This window comes from Sciurus vulgaris (assembly GCF_902686455.1).
Source record: "Sciurus vulgaris genome assembly, chromosome: X".
Taxonomy (NCBI): Eukaryota; Metazoa; Chordata; class Mammalia; order Rodentia; family Sciuridae; genus Sciurus; species Sciurus vulgaris.
The window spans coordinates 111,345,299-111,360,193 of NC_136471.1; the positions used below are offsets into that span (position 1 = coordinate 111,345,299).

The 14,895-nt window shown below is 35.8% G+C and overlaps 1 protein-coding gene across 6 annotated transcripts in view; it reads left to right on the forward strand.

Moving 5' to 3' along the window:
• Positions 1 to 14,895, forward strand: part of DMD (dystrophin) — a 2,089,750-nt gene that overhangs the window by 1,851,700 nt on the left and 223,155 nt on the right. For all 6 annotated transcript variants that reach the window (XM_079122792.1, XM_079122788.1, XM_079122791.1 and 3 more), the window contains one exon: positions 6,477 to 6,555. In XM_079122792.1, the coding sequence (XP_078978918.1) occupies positions 6,477 to 6,555 (79 nt within the window). The remainder of the gene's footprint in view (positions 1 to 6,476; positions 6,556 to 14,895) is intronic.

Genomic DNA, 14,895 nt, shown 5'->3' on the forward strand with positions numbered 1-14,895 from the left:
AAACAAAGTTAAGTAACCAACATTTACATTTGGAGATATTCATTTGAAATCATTTCTAAGAGCCATGGTGTTGTTCTCTGTCCTTCTTCCTTCTTTTATCTCTTGGCTTATTTAAAGCCATTTGGAAGAAAAAAATGAAGTAAAGATAACCTTCAAAATACACAGAGGAATGGATTGAGCTTTAAGAAATAGTCACAGCTGGGAATTAAGAATGTGTTATCATTAATTTAGTTGGATGACTTGGTGTTCATTCATTATCCTCAAAATTATACTTTCAATTCTACCATATTTATAGGTAGCAAAGTGCCTAACAGATTATAGGAATTTAAAAAGTCTTTTATTCATTCATTTATTGAATTTTTATTGAGTGTCTCCTGTTACTAGGCATTGTGCTAAATTGTGAACGAGACAAACAAGGTCACTGTGTCCTAGACAAGGAATTTGCATTCCAGTAATTATCCTTTAAATAAATCTAGACACCATTTCTTAGTGGAGCAAAAGAAGGAAGGCCTTTGCAAGCAGTACCTTGTCTGTAGAAGCCATCTGAAACGAGAAGGCAAAGAAGAGTAATTGTCCTCATAGCTCTCAAGTATTATTGTTTCAAAATTAGAATAAAACAAACATAGAGGAAATTTGCCCTTTAGGTTGATTCATAGATTATTGCTTTGATTTTTTTTTTTTACTTTTTTTTTTTTTCAGAGCTGGGGATTGAGCCCAGGACTTCACACCTGCTAGGCTAGCACTCTACCACTAAGCTACATCCCCAGCCCTGCCTTGATTTTCCTTTTTCAGTTTAGTATTATAAGCAAAATGAATCTAATTTTTTTTCTTTTTTTACTTTGATCATGAAAATTGAAAGGAAAGAAGGAAAGGAAGGATCTTCCAAAATTTACGTCAGGAATCTTGAAAAAGAAATTATTTATTTAAAATGTAGTTGTTAGAGTGAAGATCCATAAATAAATTATACATTAATTCACTTGATTCATGAGTTGAGCACCTGCTATATGCCAGGTACTGTGCTAGTTACTGGGGTAAGGAAAGAGAGATGTGTCCCTTTTCTTAAAGAGCATGTTAAAAGAGAAAGAGAGAGAGAGAGAAAGAGAGAGAAACCTTTCTTCTCCTGTTTTATTGAAGAATTGCTGCAAACTAGATTATGAGTACTCATGGACCAGATGGCAGTTTTTTGCCCATCTGGAATAGTTCTAAAGAATAGACCCTCGTGTATCAATAGATAAGGTTTCTTGTAGTTCTGAGCTTTCATGATCTATGATCTAATAGTAGAAACAGGATGTAGGCCTCCAAAAAGATGTGATGCTTGTATTAATTTTTCTAAAAAGGAAAACAGAGGTATGGCCTATTAATTCAGAAGAAATTGGGTTTCTCCTATCTCTTTAAATAATTCCATTTAAACTCCTTTAGCTCTTTCTTCTTGAATCACCTTCCAAAGCTCACTCTTACCCCCTTTAGTCTCATTTCCTTTGACTTCCTTTAATGACTGAGACAAATTATTCATCTGTAAGTGGGTATACCTGACACCCCAAGTTAAAGGTTTCACTCAGCTTAAATGCACCATGTTCCAAATGAATTCATACACACATATGCCATTCCTCCTTTTTCTAATGGCCATGTTTCCTGTCTTCCATACAGGAAATCTGAGTATATTTATTTCTTAAAATATTAAACCCCAACACCAAATTGAAAATTTATTCTTTCTTTCCTAATATGTACCCTTTATACATTCTAGGCAATACTGCCTCAATTCCAGTGCAAGTCTAGTCAAGTGCAACAGACTCTAACCGGTCTCAGCCTTAGGGCCCCTTTTGAATCTGATGTGTGCCATATAGACAAACTAATGTTTGTAAAACCCAGCTTTCCTCTAAAATAGGGAGTCATCTCATAAGAATCTTCTGTGTCCCCTAGGCCTCCAGGGTATGTCTTAAGACTTGAAGTATGGAGTATGCCTTGTTTTGCATCATCTGTATTGTATCTCATTGTTCTCTTCCACATCTTTGTTCAGTATACTGCCCCAGGCCTTTCCTGGGTTTATCACCACTCTGCACCTTTCACCCTTATGCACCCAAAGATCAGATACTATAGTATTTGTTTCCTGTATCTCTCTTTCAGTATTAACAGATACTTGGAAAGTGAGGAAATAATTAACTAAATGAAGAATCAGTTGTGCCAAAATGCAAGGTACTAATGTATAATTTCTGGCTTTTGCTTTCTGGTTTGCATATACTACTTTATATTGATTAAAAGCATAACCAGTTAGCTGGGCAGCTGCATCCTATAATGCCAGCTACTCAGGAGACTGAGGCAGGAGGATTGCAAGTTCAAGGCAAGCCTTAGCAATTTAGTGACATCCTGTCTCAAAAAATAAAATGGGCTAGGGATGTAGCTCAATGGTAGAGCATCCCTGGGATCAATCCCCAATACCAAACACACACACACACACACCACAGCCAGTTAGAAAGATCTAATACATGGAGATTTTTGTTTCAAACTTTTATCAAATTTTATTTCCTTGTGTAATTGTTCATAGAATAAAGTGCTTTGTTTCTAAGTAGTTACCACTCATGAGGACTTTGGTTGCCTTCAGATTTTTCTTTCTCAAAATTATTTCTTTATTTAGTCGATTGTGTATTCAATCCACACAATACCTTTCTCCAATGATAATTTGTGAAATGAAATATTTTATGCTTAATTCTCTAGTTATTTTCTGTTTCCTGAATATTTCATTTCATTGCATGATGCATTTTTAATTTGTCTCACTCTCATGCATTTTTGTAAGTTTGAGTCATAGGGATAGAGAGTCTCTTTGATCTCAGTTTAAACTCTTGACAATATTGGGTATGTACTGGAAACTACCAGTGTAGTTCTGCTTATATAAGAAAGAAACAGGGCTGGGGTTGTGACTCAGTGGTAGAGCACTTGCCTAGCATGTGTGAGGCACTGGGTTCCATCCTCAGCACCACATATAAATAAATGAATAAAAGACGCAGGTCTATCAAGATCTAAAAAAAATGTTAAAAAAAAAAAAAAAGAAGGAAACAACCTTTAGTGATTGGGGGATTCTGTAATGGAATCAGATGCTTCATTCATCCATGCAATCCCTGTGACACTACTCGTAGGACTTGGGCTATGATACAATCATACTCCTTTACCCTTTACCATCTGCATGTTCCCCAGTGAGATTTTTTTTCCAGTGCCAAGGATTGAACTCAGGGCCTGAGGCATGCCAGACAAGCATTATATCACTGAGCCAGATCCACAGCCTAAGATTTCTTTATCAGTATGTAAAAAGATTTCTGACTAGTGTGTGCTACTATATGGCCTCTTCATCTCCTTCTTCTCCCCAAATATTCACATTCATCTCTTGATTAATTGCTTCATGAAATGACCCATTCCAGATTTAGAAATAATTACATATTATAAACACTCATTGGCATGTGTTCTTCCATATTTCCTTCTATAATCTTATGGTATCAGGTTCTTCAAGACTAAGAATTGGCCTTGCATTGAGTCATAAAATGTACTGAAAACTGAAGTTTCATAGATGTATACACTTATTTGGCTGCATTAATTCAATAAATTAATTGATTAAAAAATAAAGAAATTTTAAAACTACTTATTAAATATTGATAAAGTATCTTTTATTCAGTTTTCTTCTCCCAGACACCAATTAAGGGCAAGAGTCAGACTAAATGAGTTTGAATCCTGGCACAACCATTTCACTAACTACTTAAGCTTAAGCAAGTATTTTTTAAACCTCTCATGCCTCAGTTTCTTTATCAGTAAAATAAAGAGATAATATTAAGTTGTATCACAATTTATTTATTGTGAAAATTAAATGCTAATTTTTATTGCCAGGCACACAGTGTTTAATAAATATTAGCCATTTTAATATTGTGTTTGGTGGTACCCAGAACATTATAACTTATTCCTCTCCATTTATTAACAATAACAGTAGCTACTAACATTTATTGAGCAATTACAGAATGACAGAACCTAGACCAAACACTATAGATAGATAGAGATAGAGATATCTTAATCCCCACAAAAACTATGAGGTAGGTCATATCATTGCCCAAATCTCATTAGCAGGGAAAGTTAAAATTAGAATAATTTACCCAGAGATACTGTATTAGTCATGGTTCTCCAGAGAAACAGGACTGCAATAGGAGATAAAGGTAGATGAAGAAATTTATTAGGAGGCATTAGCCTTTGCTATTATGGAGACTGAGAAGTCCCTTGATCTTCTGCCAGCAAGCAGATGTAGTGTAATGTATTGGCAGTGTAGTTCCAATCCAAGTCTAAAAGACCAAACAACCAGGGGAAATGATGGTGTAAACCCCAGTCCAAAGACAGGAAAAGACCAATGACCTTCTGACTCAAATAGGCAGGCAGGGGGAAAAAGGCAGTTCAGCCTTCAATTGATTGGATGATGCCCACCCACATTGGGGAGGGCAAACTACTTTGCTGAATCCACATAGTCCAATGCTAATCTCATTAAAAAAAAAAAAACACCCTCAGACATATCCAGAAATAATGCTTGTTCTGGGCCCAGTGCAGCACAAATTGGCACATAGAATTAACCACCTATCAGTGTCAATGAATATTATTGTTTGTCCCCCACTTCTCTCTGTCTCTTCCTCTCTCTGTCACATACATACACATACACACACACACACACACACACACACACACACACACTGCATATATTCATTTACCCATTTGTTTCATCAACTAGTCATTAAATAAATATTTGATATCTCTTTCTATATTTAGGGTTCAATGAATTCTGGGGATGGTGGTCATGTGGGGAGAGAGAGAGAAATAAGGAATGGTTGCTGCTACCAAGGGCTTCTGGCAGAAGATACTAATGTCTATATAACTAAAAATGAGTGACATAGCAGAAGTGTTTCAAGTATAAACCACCTGTGTGAAAATGCTGAGGAAGCCATTAATTCTAACCTGAGCTTGGGAAGAAAGGGGGTAAGAGCATTCTAGAAAGAAGCAGCATGAAGAAATCATGCAAGTATTATATTGGATGTAGTATTTCAGGTTGGGCAGATAGTTTGATGGGTTTAGCAGGTAGTTTGGCTGGCAATATGGGTCAGAAGATTGGGTGGGCAAATTTAGAATATTCTTTATGCTTTTACATGTATAATAATGAGGCTAATCTTGTATTTTTTGGAAACCTACTTGGTCATTCAAATATTTTGTGCAGGCAAAGATGGATGAGGCTAGGGAGAAAGTGAAAAAAGAAGATTGTTCTAAATCTCCAGTAGGCACTCAATTAATAGCAGAAAATCGGTGTTGGCTTTAGGCCAGACTACCTGAGCCACTTTTCTAATGAGATTAAGAGCTGCTTTGCTTCTTGGAAATTCTCCACACCACAGGAGCTAACCCCAGTTACCACCACCACCACCATCAAGTTCTGGTGGCTGTGAGCAAACTCTGAGCAACTCCTAGTTTATCATGAACTGTTCACAACCAAACCAAGATTCAGAGTTACAAAGCTAGGATGCCTGGGGCCACCACTAATATTGCATTGGCAGAATGCCAGATGACAAAGTATACCATTTCACCCCTAAAATTATTCCCTTTTTTCTGGCCAAGAATGGAATTCACTAAGCTTACAGGATACTGTGTAAAAATATATTACAGAAGAGCCTAATAGGAAGAAAAAAGAATGACAATTTTTACTCCATGCTGCCTGAGGCATATTTTTCTCTCAGTAATTTCCAAGTCCACTAAAAGCTGAAAGTTTCTTACATCTTACCACCTAACCTATATTACCCCAAATATAAGCCTTCTTTGATACTTATATATTAATTAACTATTGATTATTTATTTTCAATAATTAATTATAACTCACTGATCCAGTAATAATTGGTCAATATTTATTACAAGAAAATTAGTCAAAAATAACAAACTTGGGCTGGGTCTGCAGCTCAGTGTTAGAGTGCTTGCCTAGCATGTGTGAGGCACTGGGTTCAATCCTCAGCATCGCATAAAAATAAACAAATAAAATAAAGGCATTCTGTCCATATTACAACTACAAAAAATTTTTTTAAAAATAACAGACTAAGATTAAAAAATGTAATTTCTGAGATCCTTTAGTCACCTGGCATAATACAAAATGGTAGCTTAACTTTTTGTGAAAGAATTAGTTTGTACTTTTTGATGGTGCTAATTGAGAGAATAGGTTATTCATGGCTGCCAAACATTTGAGCACAAATTTCATTTTAACATTGTTGAGAGAGGAAATCCTTTATGTGTGGCCTGGGTTTGATAAAAATCAGTTTTGGACACCATCTACAGTAACGGGGAATTAAAAGCAGGGTTAGGAATTATTGCTTTAAGATTCTCAGCCTCAGAAAGCCAAAACAGTTTACCCAAAAAAGGATACATTGTTTTAATTGTTCTTTATTATTTATGATGAGAAATCATTTTTCTCCTTTTCCTCCCAGGTGGCCGTGGAGGACCGTGTCAGGCAGCTGCATGAAGCCCACAGGGACTTTGGCCCAGCATCCCAGCACTTCCTTTCCAGTAAGTTTTCAATTTTCATCGCTTAAACTCTTCATTGCATCTTAGTAGCTAAGAATTCAGGATTGAACTACAGTCATTTCTGCCAGATGCACTGGAAGAATAAATCATCCTGAAATATAACTTGGTAGATGAATCCAGAAGGTAAGGAAGAGGAGGACCCATTAGATCATTTTGTCCAGTCTTTAGCAAATACATAAATATTTCCATAATGTATCCTCGAGTGCTAAATTCATTCATATTTTTGAGATTTTACTTCTGCCTGTATTAGTTCAATTCATAAAGCTGACAGTGATATCATATAACTATGATATGATCATTCAATGTCTCTTACTGTGAATCTGTAATTGTTTCTGTAATTCATTAAATACTCCCTATCTCCAAGTTGGAACCCCAGTCTCTGGTATTTGCTTTCTAAATACCCTCTTTTATCTTTGACCCCTACACATTTTTTTTTTATTTTCCTGTTTTAACATTTTATTAATTGATGCTAGGAGAGATGGCTTTACCTAACTGAAAATTTAAGTACTGGGATATTCTATTAATATAACAATTGGCAAGCACCTATTTCCCTGTACTTAATTTTAATTTACATCACTCTTTCTTTGATTGTAAAGATATATGTGTTGAGTTTTGGTATTTAAAAAGCTATATGTCTACTGTGTGGAGTTAACAACTGTTAACATTTTGATGTGTTGCCTTCTGGTCATATCCCAGTATATATGAAGGTTTAACCATCATTCAAAGGCAATTACTTTGTGCCTGACAATGTTGCAAATATTAACTAATTTAATCCTTATAGCAACTCCATGAGGTAGGTGCCATTATTCTACTGATTTGAATGAGGAAGAAATTGAGGTATACATTGACACAGCTAGTGGATGAGAAAACCAGGATTCTAGCTGAAGAAGTTGACTCCAGAGTCTTGTGTTTATAACAAATACACTGTACTTTTACTTCATTTGTGTATCTTATAAAGAGGAAGTAATTCTATATGGTCTCCCCTCAGTCTTCTGCTGCATTCTTTTTTTAATTTTTATTTTTAGTTGTAGGTAGACACAATGCCTTTTTTTTTCCTTTCAGGTGTCCTTTATTTTAATTAACAATACCCCCAAAGCACAAAAGTTATGATGTAAAAGAGATAACAAAACACATAATATGACAAGACAGATTAATCTGTGGCAATGCTGCAAGACATAGGTGGGGGAAAACAGTGAATATAGGGCTAAGTAATCACTGACTGTTTCAAATATTTACTGGGGAACATGGATAAAACATAAAAAATTGAATCAGACAATATTACTCCTTTCTTTAATGCCATTCAATGGTTTCTTATTTGTATTTTATACAATAGAATCCAAGCTCTTTTCACAGCTCATAAGACCCCTGACCTCCTCTTTATTCTCATATCATATATTCTCCCCCGTTTACTGCTACCCAGTCACTCTGGCCTCCATTCTCCTCTTTGAGCGTGCCAACGTCATTCCCACTTGAGATTCATGGTACTTACTGTTACTTCTGTCTAGAACCTTCAAGCTATCTCATAGCTACCTATTTTCATCATCTGTATCTGAATGTGGTCACCTCATCAGATTTTTTTTATCGTACACAAATGGGATACATGTTGTTTCTCTGTTTGTACATGGCGTAAAGGCGTACCATTTGTGTAATCATAAATTTACATAGGGTAATGTTGTTTTTTTTATTTGTTATTTTTATGTGGTCCTGAGGATCAAACCCAGTGCCTCACAGTGCCAGGTGAGCACTCTACCACCCAGCTACAACCCCAGCCCTACAGCATTTTTTTACTGCTACTTTCTGGATCTTTCTTTTCAATTCTCCATGAGTTATTTAAAAAGATATGTGCTGCTGGGCACAGTGGCCTATGCCTGAAGTCCCAGTGACTCAGGAGGCTGAGGCAAGAGGATCGCAAGTTCAAAGCCAGCACCCAGGAACTTAGTGGGGCCCTAAGCAACTTAGTGAGACCTTTATTTTTTTTAAATTAAAAAAAATTTTTTAAAAATAAAATGGGCTGGGAATGTGACTCAATGGTTGAGTGCCCCTGGGTTAAATCCCCAGTACAAAAAAAAAAAAAAGATACATGCTACAAACATTGTAAAATATTTATATGCTTTCACATGTGTCTCCAGTTGGTCATTGTCTGGGCTGGTCCTGTCTTTTCGTTATACATCAATAATGGATTCAGTAAGAAGCTCTCAGCACTGCATATAAATAAATAAAATAAAGGTCCATAGCCAACTAAATACATATTTTTTTAATTCTCATATTTTCTCAATTAGTTCTAACCTTATCTTCATGTAATCTAGTTATTTGGACAGTATCACACAAGCTTAAGAGTTGACAAGAAAAAAGGAAGATAAAGGAGTTTATCACAATGAGTAGGTTTATAGCTTTTAGGAATGACTTTAAAAAATTATAAAGGCAGCTGGGTGTGGTAGCACATGCTTGTAATCTCAGCAATTCAGAAGTCTGAGACAAGAGGATCGCTAGTTTAAAGCCAGTCTCAGCAACTTAGTGAGACCCTGTCTCAAAATAAATAAAAAGAACTGGGGATACTTCAGTGGTTAAGCACCCCTGTACCAAAAATAAATAAATAAATATATAGATAGGTAGGTAAATAAATAAATAAATAAACACTGCAAATTTTGTCTTCTATACTTTTCCAAATCTCTGATTGGCTTAAATTGCCTTGGTGACAGCCATTCTGTTTGATATAATTGAGATTAAATGTGACAACATACTCTTAAGTGAATCATAAACCATAAATAAAAATATTACTATTATGAATATTAATTACTTCTCAGACACCATGTATATTCATTCATACTTTCTTTCCTGTCTCTCTCCCCCTGAATTCCCATGTCTTCCCCATTACAACCTATTCCCAGAAAATGATATGTTATACTCATTTAACCCAGGTGACAGGTAAAGTTTAATGTGTACTTCTCTGGGTTATTTGCATTTTAATAGGGTAAAAATCCATAAGCCTGAGGAATAGCTCTCTGGTGGTAGAATGTCAACCAGAAGCTCTGAGCTGTATAGGAAGAACATCCAGGGCCAGGTGGAGCATCCTTAAACCTTTCAAACCATATCACATCAGTGCCCACTTTCAGAAAGGTCAGGCCTGTAGACATGGACACTCATTAAAAGATTGATCTACCTGCCTGAATGGAGCCAGCCCTAGAGGTCACCAATCTCTTGGATGCCCATGTGGAATGTCAATATATGCTTAGAAGCTTTGCTTGTGCATATTGAAAAAAAAAGTTTTAAGGGATATTTAAGAAATAGGACAGTGAGGCTAGACATGGATTGTGTCTTTCTGTTATCCTTTGTTACATTATGAAGGTAATATATGCCTATCAAGGAAAATTTGCAAAGCAGAGAGTGCAAAGAGGCAAAGGGAAATCATCCACAATCCCACTACTCAGAGATAATCACCATCAGAAGTGCTGTTTATATATCATCTGTCTTAGTCTGTATGTGTTATCCATGTTTTCTTTTTTCTTTTAAACCAAGCAGGAATAAAAAAATATGTTACAGTTTTATGATCTGTGGTGGTAAATGCCTATAATCCCAGCAACTAGGGAGCCTGGGGCAAGAGTATCAAAAGTTCGAGGCCAGCTCAGTAACTTAGTGAGACCTTGTCTCAAATAATAAAAAGGGTTGATGATGTGGCTCAGTGTTTAAGCACCCCTGGGTCCATTTCCCAGTACCAAAAAAAGAAAGGAAGGAAGGAAGAAAGAAAGGGAGAAAGGGAAGGAGGGAGGGAAGGAAGGAGGGGAAGGGAAAAGAAATGAAAAGAAATTGCAAGGGAATGAAAAATAAGGATGAGCCACTAACTACACCCTTCCCCACAAACATGCTTATTGACTATTGACTGTCTGTCTGTCTGTCTGTCTGTCTGACTCTCTCTCTCTCTCTCTCTCTCTCTCTCTCTCTCTCTCTCTCTCTCTCTCTCTCTCTCTCTCTCTCTCTCTCTCTCTCTCTCTCTCCCCCCCCACCACCCTCAAATATATAAACTCTTATTTGGAAACTATATTGCCAGCTGTCTTTTTTATCATAAGAGAGAGGCAGTCTCTTACTAAAAAAAAGGTATTCACTGTTTCTTCTTGGTGGCCCAATCTGTACTTGTTAAAGAAGTTGTTTCTTTTATCTTAGATCTGAAAGAAAATGAGAAGAGGAAAACATTGTAAAATATGACCCTTCTCCATTGATAGACACTAACTTGTCTTTAATTCTAGCTTGAAAACTCTAGTAGTCCTAATTGACTTCTGCAACTTAAACCAAGAAAAAAGAGAAATTCTAGTACTATAATTTTAAAACTTTTATAGATTTTACTATACAGATCATTACAGAAAATATATCTGGGCTGAGAACAGTGACACACACCTGTAATCCCAGCAACTCCGGAGGCCCAGGCAGGAGGATTACAAGTTTAATGCCAGCCTCTGCAGCTTAATAAGACCCTGACTCAAAACAAAAAATAAAAAGACCTAGGGATATAGTTTAACAATAGAGTGCCCCTGGGTTCAATCCCCAGTTCCACAAAGGAAAATAAATGTTCTAGAATTCCCTAAAGGAATATTTTCCAAGTTGGGTTTCTCAGAACATTGAAGTTCTTTAAGATTTTAATAACTGTCCCTTGAAAATTAATTCTGAGATCAGTAAGATTGGCAAAACATGAGTTTATAAAGACAAGCAAATTTCTTTTCTGTTGGAAATCTTGGGGCCTTTATTAGGCACTTAGACTCTAAAAGGAGGATGGAATTTGTAGCTCTTTGTCATACCTGTGACTATGGAAGCATTTTTAAGACACACCAATTAATTCCTCACTAAACATGTCTTAAATCAGGGTGAATCTTTGCCTCAAAGTGGTATTTCCTAAATTGCACAATGACAAGAATTTTCTTCCCAAAGTAGTAAGAATGGGATCCACTTTAAAAGAAAATGATTATTATTAAGGTAAAAAGGTCAACTTTCTACCTTCCCTGAAGTTCCAAGCCCCAGCCCCTCCCCCATTCCAGGAGTTCCCTTATGCAGTGGAGTTTCCTAATTGGAGAGAAATTTTGAACATAACTATACTAAAAGCTTTCAGACTCATAGGTGTGGCTTAGTAGAGAATCTTAAAATCAGTTTAATTGTTTGTATCCAACTATTTTTTAATGGAATGGAACAGATGAGAAAATATTGGAGTATGTTACACAAGTAAGGGGAAATAGTGTTTTGACATTTTGTTTAGTTAGGTGTGTATGCATGCACACTAGATCCCATTATAAAATGTTTTCCTTCTGTGAGTTACATTCAAAAAGTTTTGAGAGACACTAAATTACTCCAATCCTTCCCTTATTTTACAGATGGCAAAATTGGTACAAAAAGATCAAATAATATGACCATAGTCACAAACATAGTTATGATAGATATGGGAGTGAAATCCAATTTCTGGACTCCCAAGCCCTATCTCACACTGTCTTTTCCATTAAGAAAGCCAATGACTGTCTAGTCCTCTGGTATTGCCAAAGATTTTTCTCTCTTCTGTTCCTCTAAGCTGATTGACAGAGCTTGAATTTTACTTTCAATACCTCTGAGCCAAAGGTTGTCTAATCACTAGTTTGGTATATAAGTTAAGAGTAAAACTGGCTGGGCACTGTGACACACACCTCTAGTCCCAGCTACTCCAGAAGCTGAGGCAAGAGGATCCCTTGAGTCCAGGAGTTAGAGGTCAGCCTGGGCAATATAGTAAGACACCCTCTCTAAAACAACAACCAAAGAAAGAGTAAAAGCTATAGAACTAAACCAACTGTTTTCATATCCTGGCTCAAATACTTACTCCCTGTACTCTTCATCTTCAAAATAGAGATAATATTTTCATATTTAATCAATTTTAAGATTTGCTTTTTGGCTAAGATTTTAACAGCTCTGAAATCAGAATGCACTTTATAACTAACAAGGTTTTGAATGATGGTATTATCCTATAGGGTTAGGGTAAGAATCAGTTAACATATGTAAAACCCTTGGAACAGTAGCTGGCACAGAGTAACTACTGTATAAATGCTTATTGATAGTACCATTAGAATCATTATTACTATCAACTTGATAGTATAACTTAGTATATGCCTGTTAGAATCAAACTAGTCATAAAATATCATTCATCCTCTTGCATTTAATTCTCAGATGTAAGTAGTTCTCTCCTTTCTGAAGATGGATTTCATGAATATGATATAAAAGGCTCATGTTTTGCTGATTACAAGAGCTTGACAGTTTTTGTATAATTAATGAACCAATGAATAATCAAATGGGTAGATCCTAATCTTTGTAAGGTCAGGATAGTATCAGTCTTGTTGACACTTGTATTTTCTAGTACCTAACATGATATCTGGCACTTGGTACATATTCAATAAATATTTACAGAATAAATTATGTCTTATATCCAAAGATAGAATGGTAAATTTACTCCTGACATTGATAATACACAGAGGCATGAGATTTGGCATAGTAACTACTACATAGTAGATACTCAATAAATAATGTGACCTTTTATGTTGCTTCTTAGCAAGACCTAATAGCATTCATAACTTTACACAGTCATTTTTATCAAAGTCTACTGTGCCATGTGATAAATTAAGGGAAAATGCTGACTTCAAAATAACAGCATGATCACAAATCTATTAGAAAGTAAAATTAAAATAACAGAAAGGTACACATAAAGGAAGATTAAAAATAAAAGTACTTCAAAATGCAGACAGCTGTTGTGTCTCTTCTTTCTTTTTACTTTTGCAGATTTTTTATAATAAGCATATATTACTTTTATCACAGAAAAAAACCAACAAAAGTAAAATTCTTATACTCTAGCTTTTAACCCAGTGACCTCTTGCAGTATTACACTCTATTGGCGACAATGAAACTCTGTATGATGAATTTCCTTTTTACTATTTATTCTAAATTTAAAAGCTGTGAAGTTCATTGAGTGACCTTCTTGTTCACAGATTATGAGACATTGTAAAAAGAAAGAACTGATCAGTTATTTCTTGCAGACTTTATAATCTTAACTGCCTTAATCATATCTCTAGTTAGCTCTTTTTCTCTCTTGTCAAAGCATTCCAAACTTTTAACGTTTTGCCTTGACACATAGGGCTAAATGGTTTGTTTCCATCTTGAGTGTTCCAAACCTTTACCCTTGAACCCTTTCCATGCACAATTAATTTTTTAAAATAGGGAAGTACCTTTAAGTACATCTAATAATTGCCTGCATTCACTTAACAGTATGCCAACTATGCTACCATTCTCCTTAAGGGATGGATGATTTGAAATACGAGTGAGCCAATAATTTAAAGCTTCAGATTGACTTAAAGAAACCATCATGATATCAGTTACAAAGAATCTTGCAGGTACAAGGTGAGATGATTATCAGCCTAAAGCTCTGTATCAGGTAAAATCTCAAGGCAAAATAATTTGGGCCAGTTTCTTCAGTGCTTATGTATTGTCCTGAATATTGGCAATTGGGACAAATGCTATCTAACCTGTCAGTGATGCTGGTAACATTTCTTTAAGTGTAAAGATACACAGATAACCATTATACTCTTTTCTCAAAACCTATTGTGGCCTTTTCTCCAAACCTTTGTCATGGCCTTTTGTCCTCTAGCTCAAATTTATTCTCTCCAGTAATACTTCAGATTTGCTTGCTTCAGAGTATCCTTAGAAATCAGATTTTGCATTATGGGCCCTATATATCCCATATATTTGAACATATGAGGGAACCTAAGAAAGTCCTCAGTTTCTGCTATGGGAATTTATGTGCAAGAGCTGGTTTACTGGCTCAAGAGAGCCAACTGTTACATATATAGGAACTGTGAGCTAGTTGTCAAATTCAACTTTGATAGCTTGCAGCAAGCCATATTGGGAATATTTATCCCACAGAATTTGGCAAATTTATCTATATTATACAGATCACCTATATTATACAGATCCCTGGATGCAAAGCATCTTAAGCAGGAAGGGTGCTCAGAATTCAAATATTTATCCACTATAACCACCCACTCATCCAGGTTTGTCTAGGTCTTTCCTGACTTAAGCCCTGAAAGTTCCATATTTCAGAGCATCTCTTCACTTCCAGGCAGACCAGGATGGTTGGTGCCCTTAACTTTAGGTAAGTTTCCCCAGAAATTGAACTTTAGATGGGGCTTCTTATAGAAGTAATATATTGAGAGAACATTCTAAGGTGAAAGGGAGTGGGAAGAACCTGCTAAGGTAGAAAGGATGCTGATCTAGAAATCAAGCTAAGCAATGATATCAAGACTAACTCCAGCCTGATCTCACAAAGGGCTC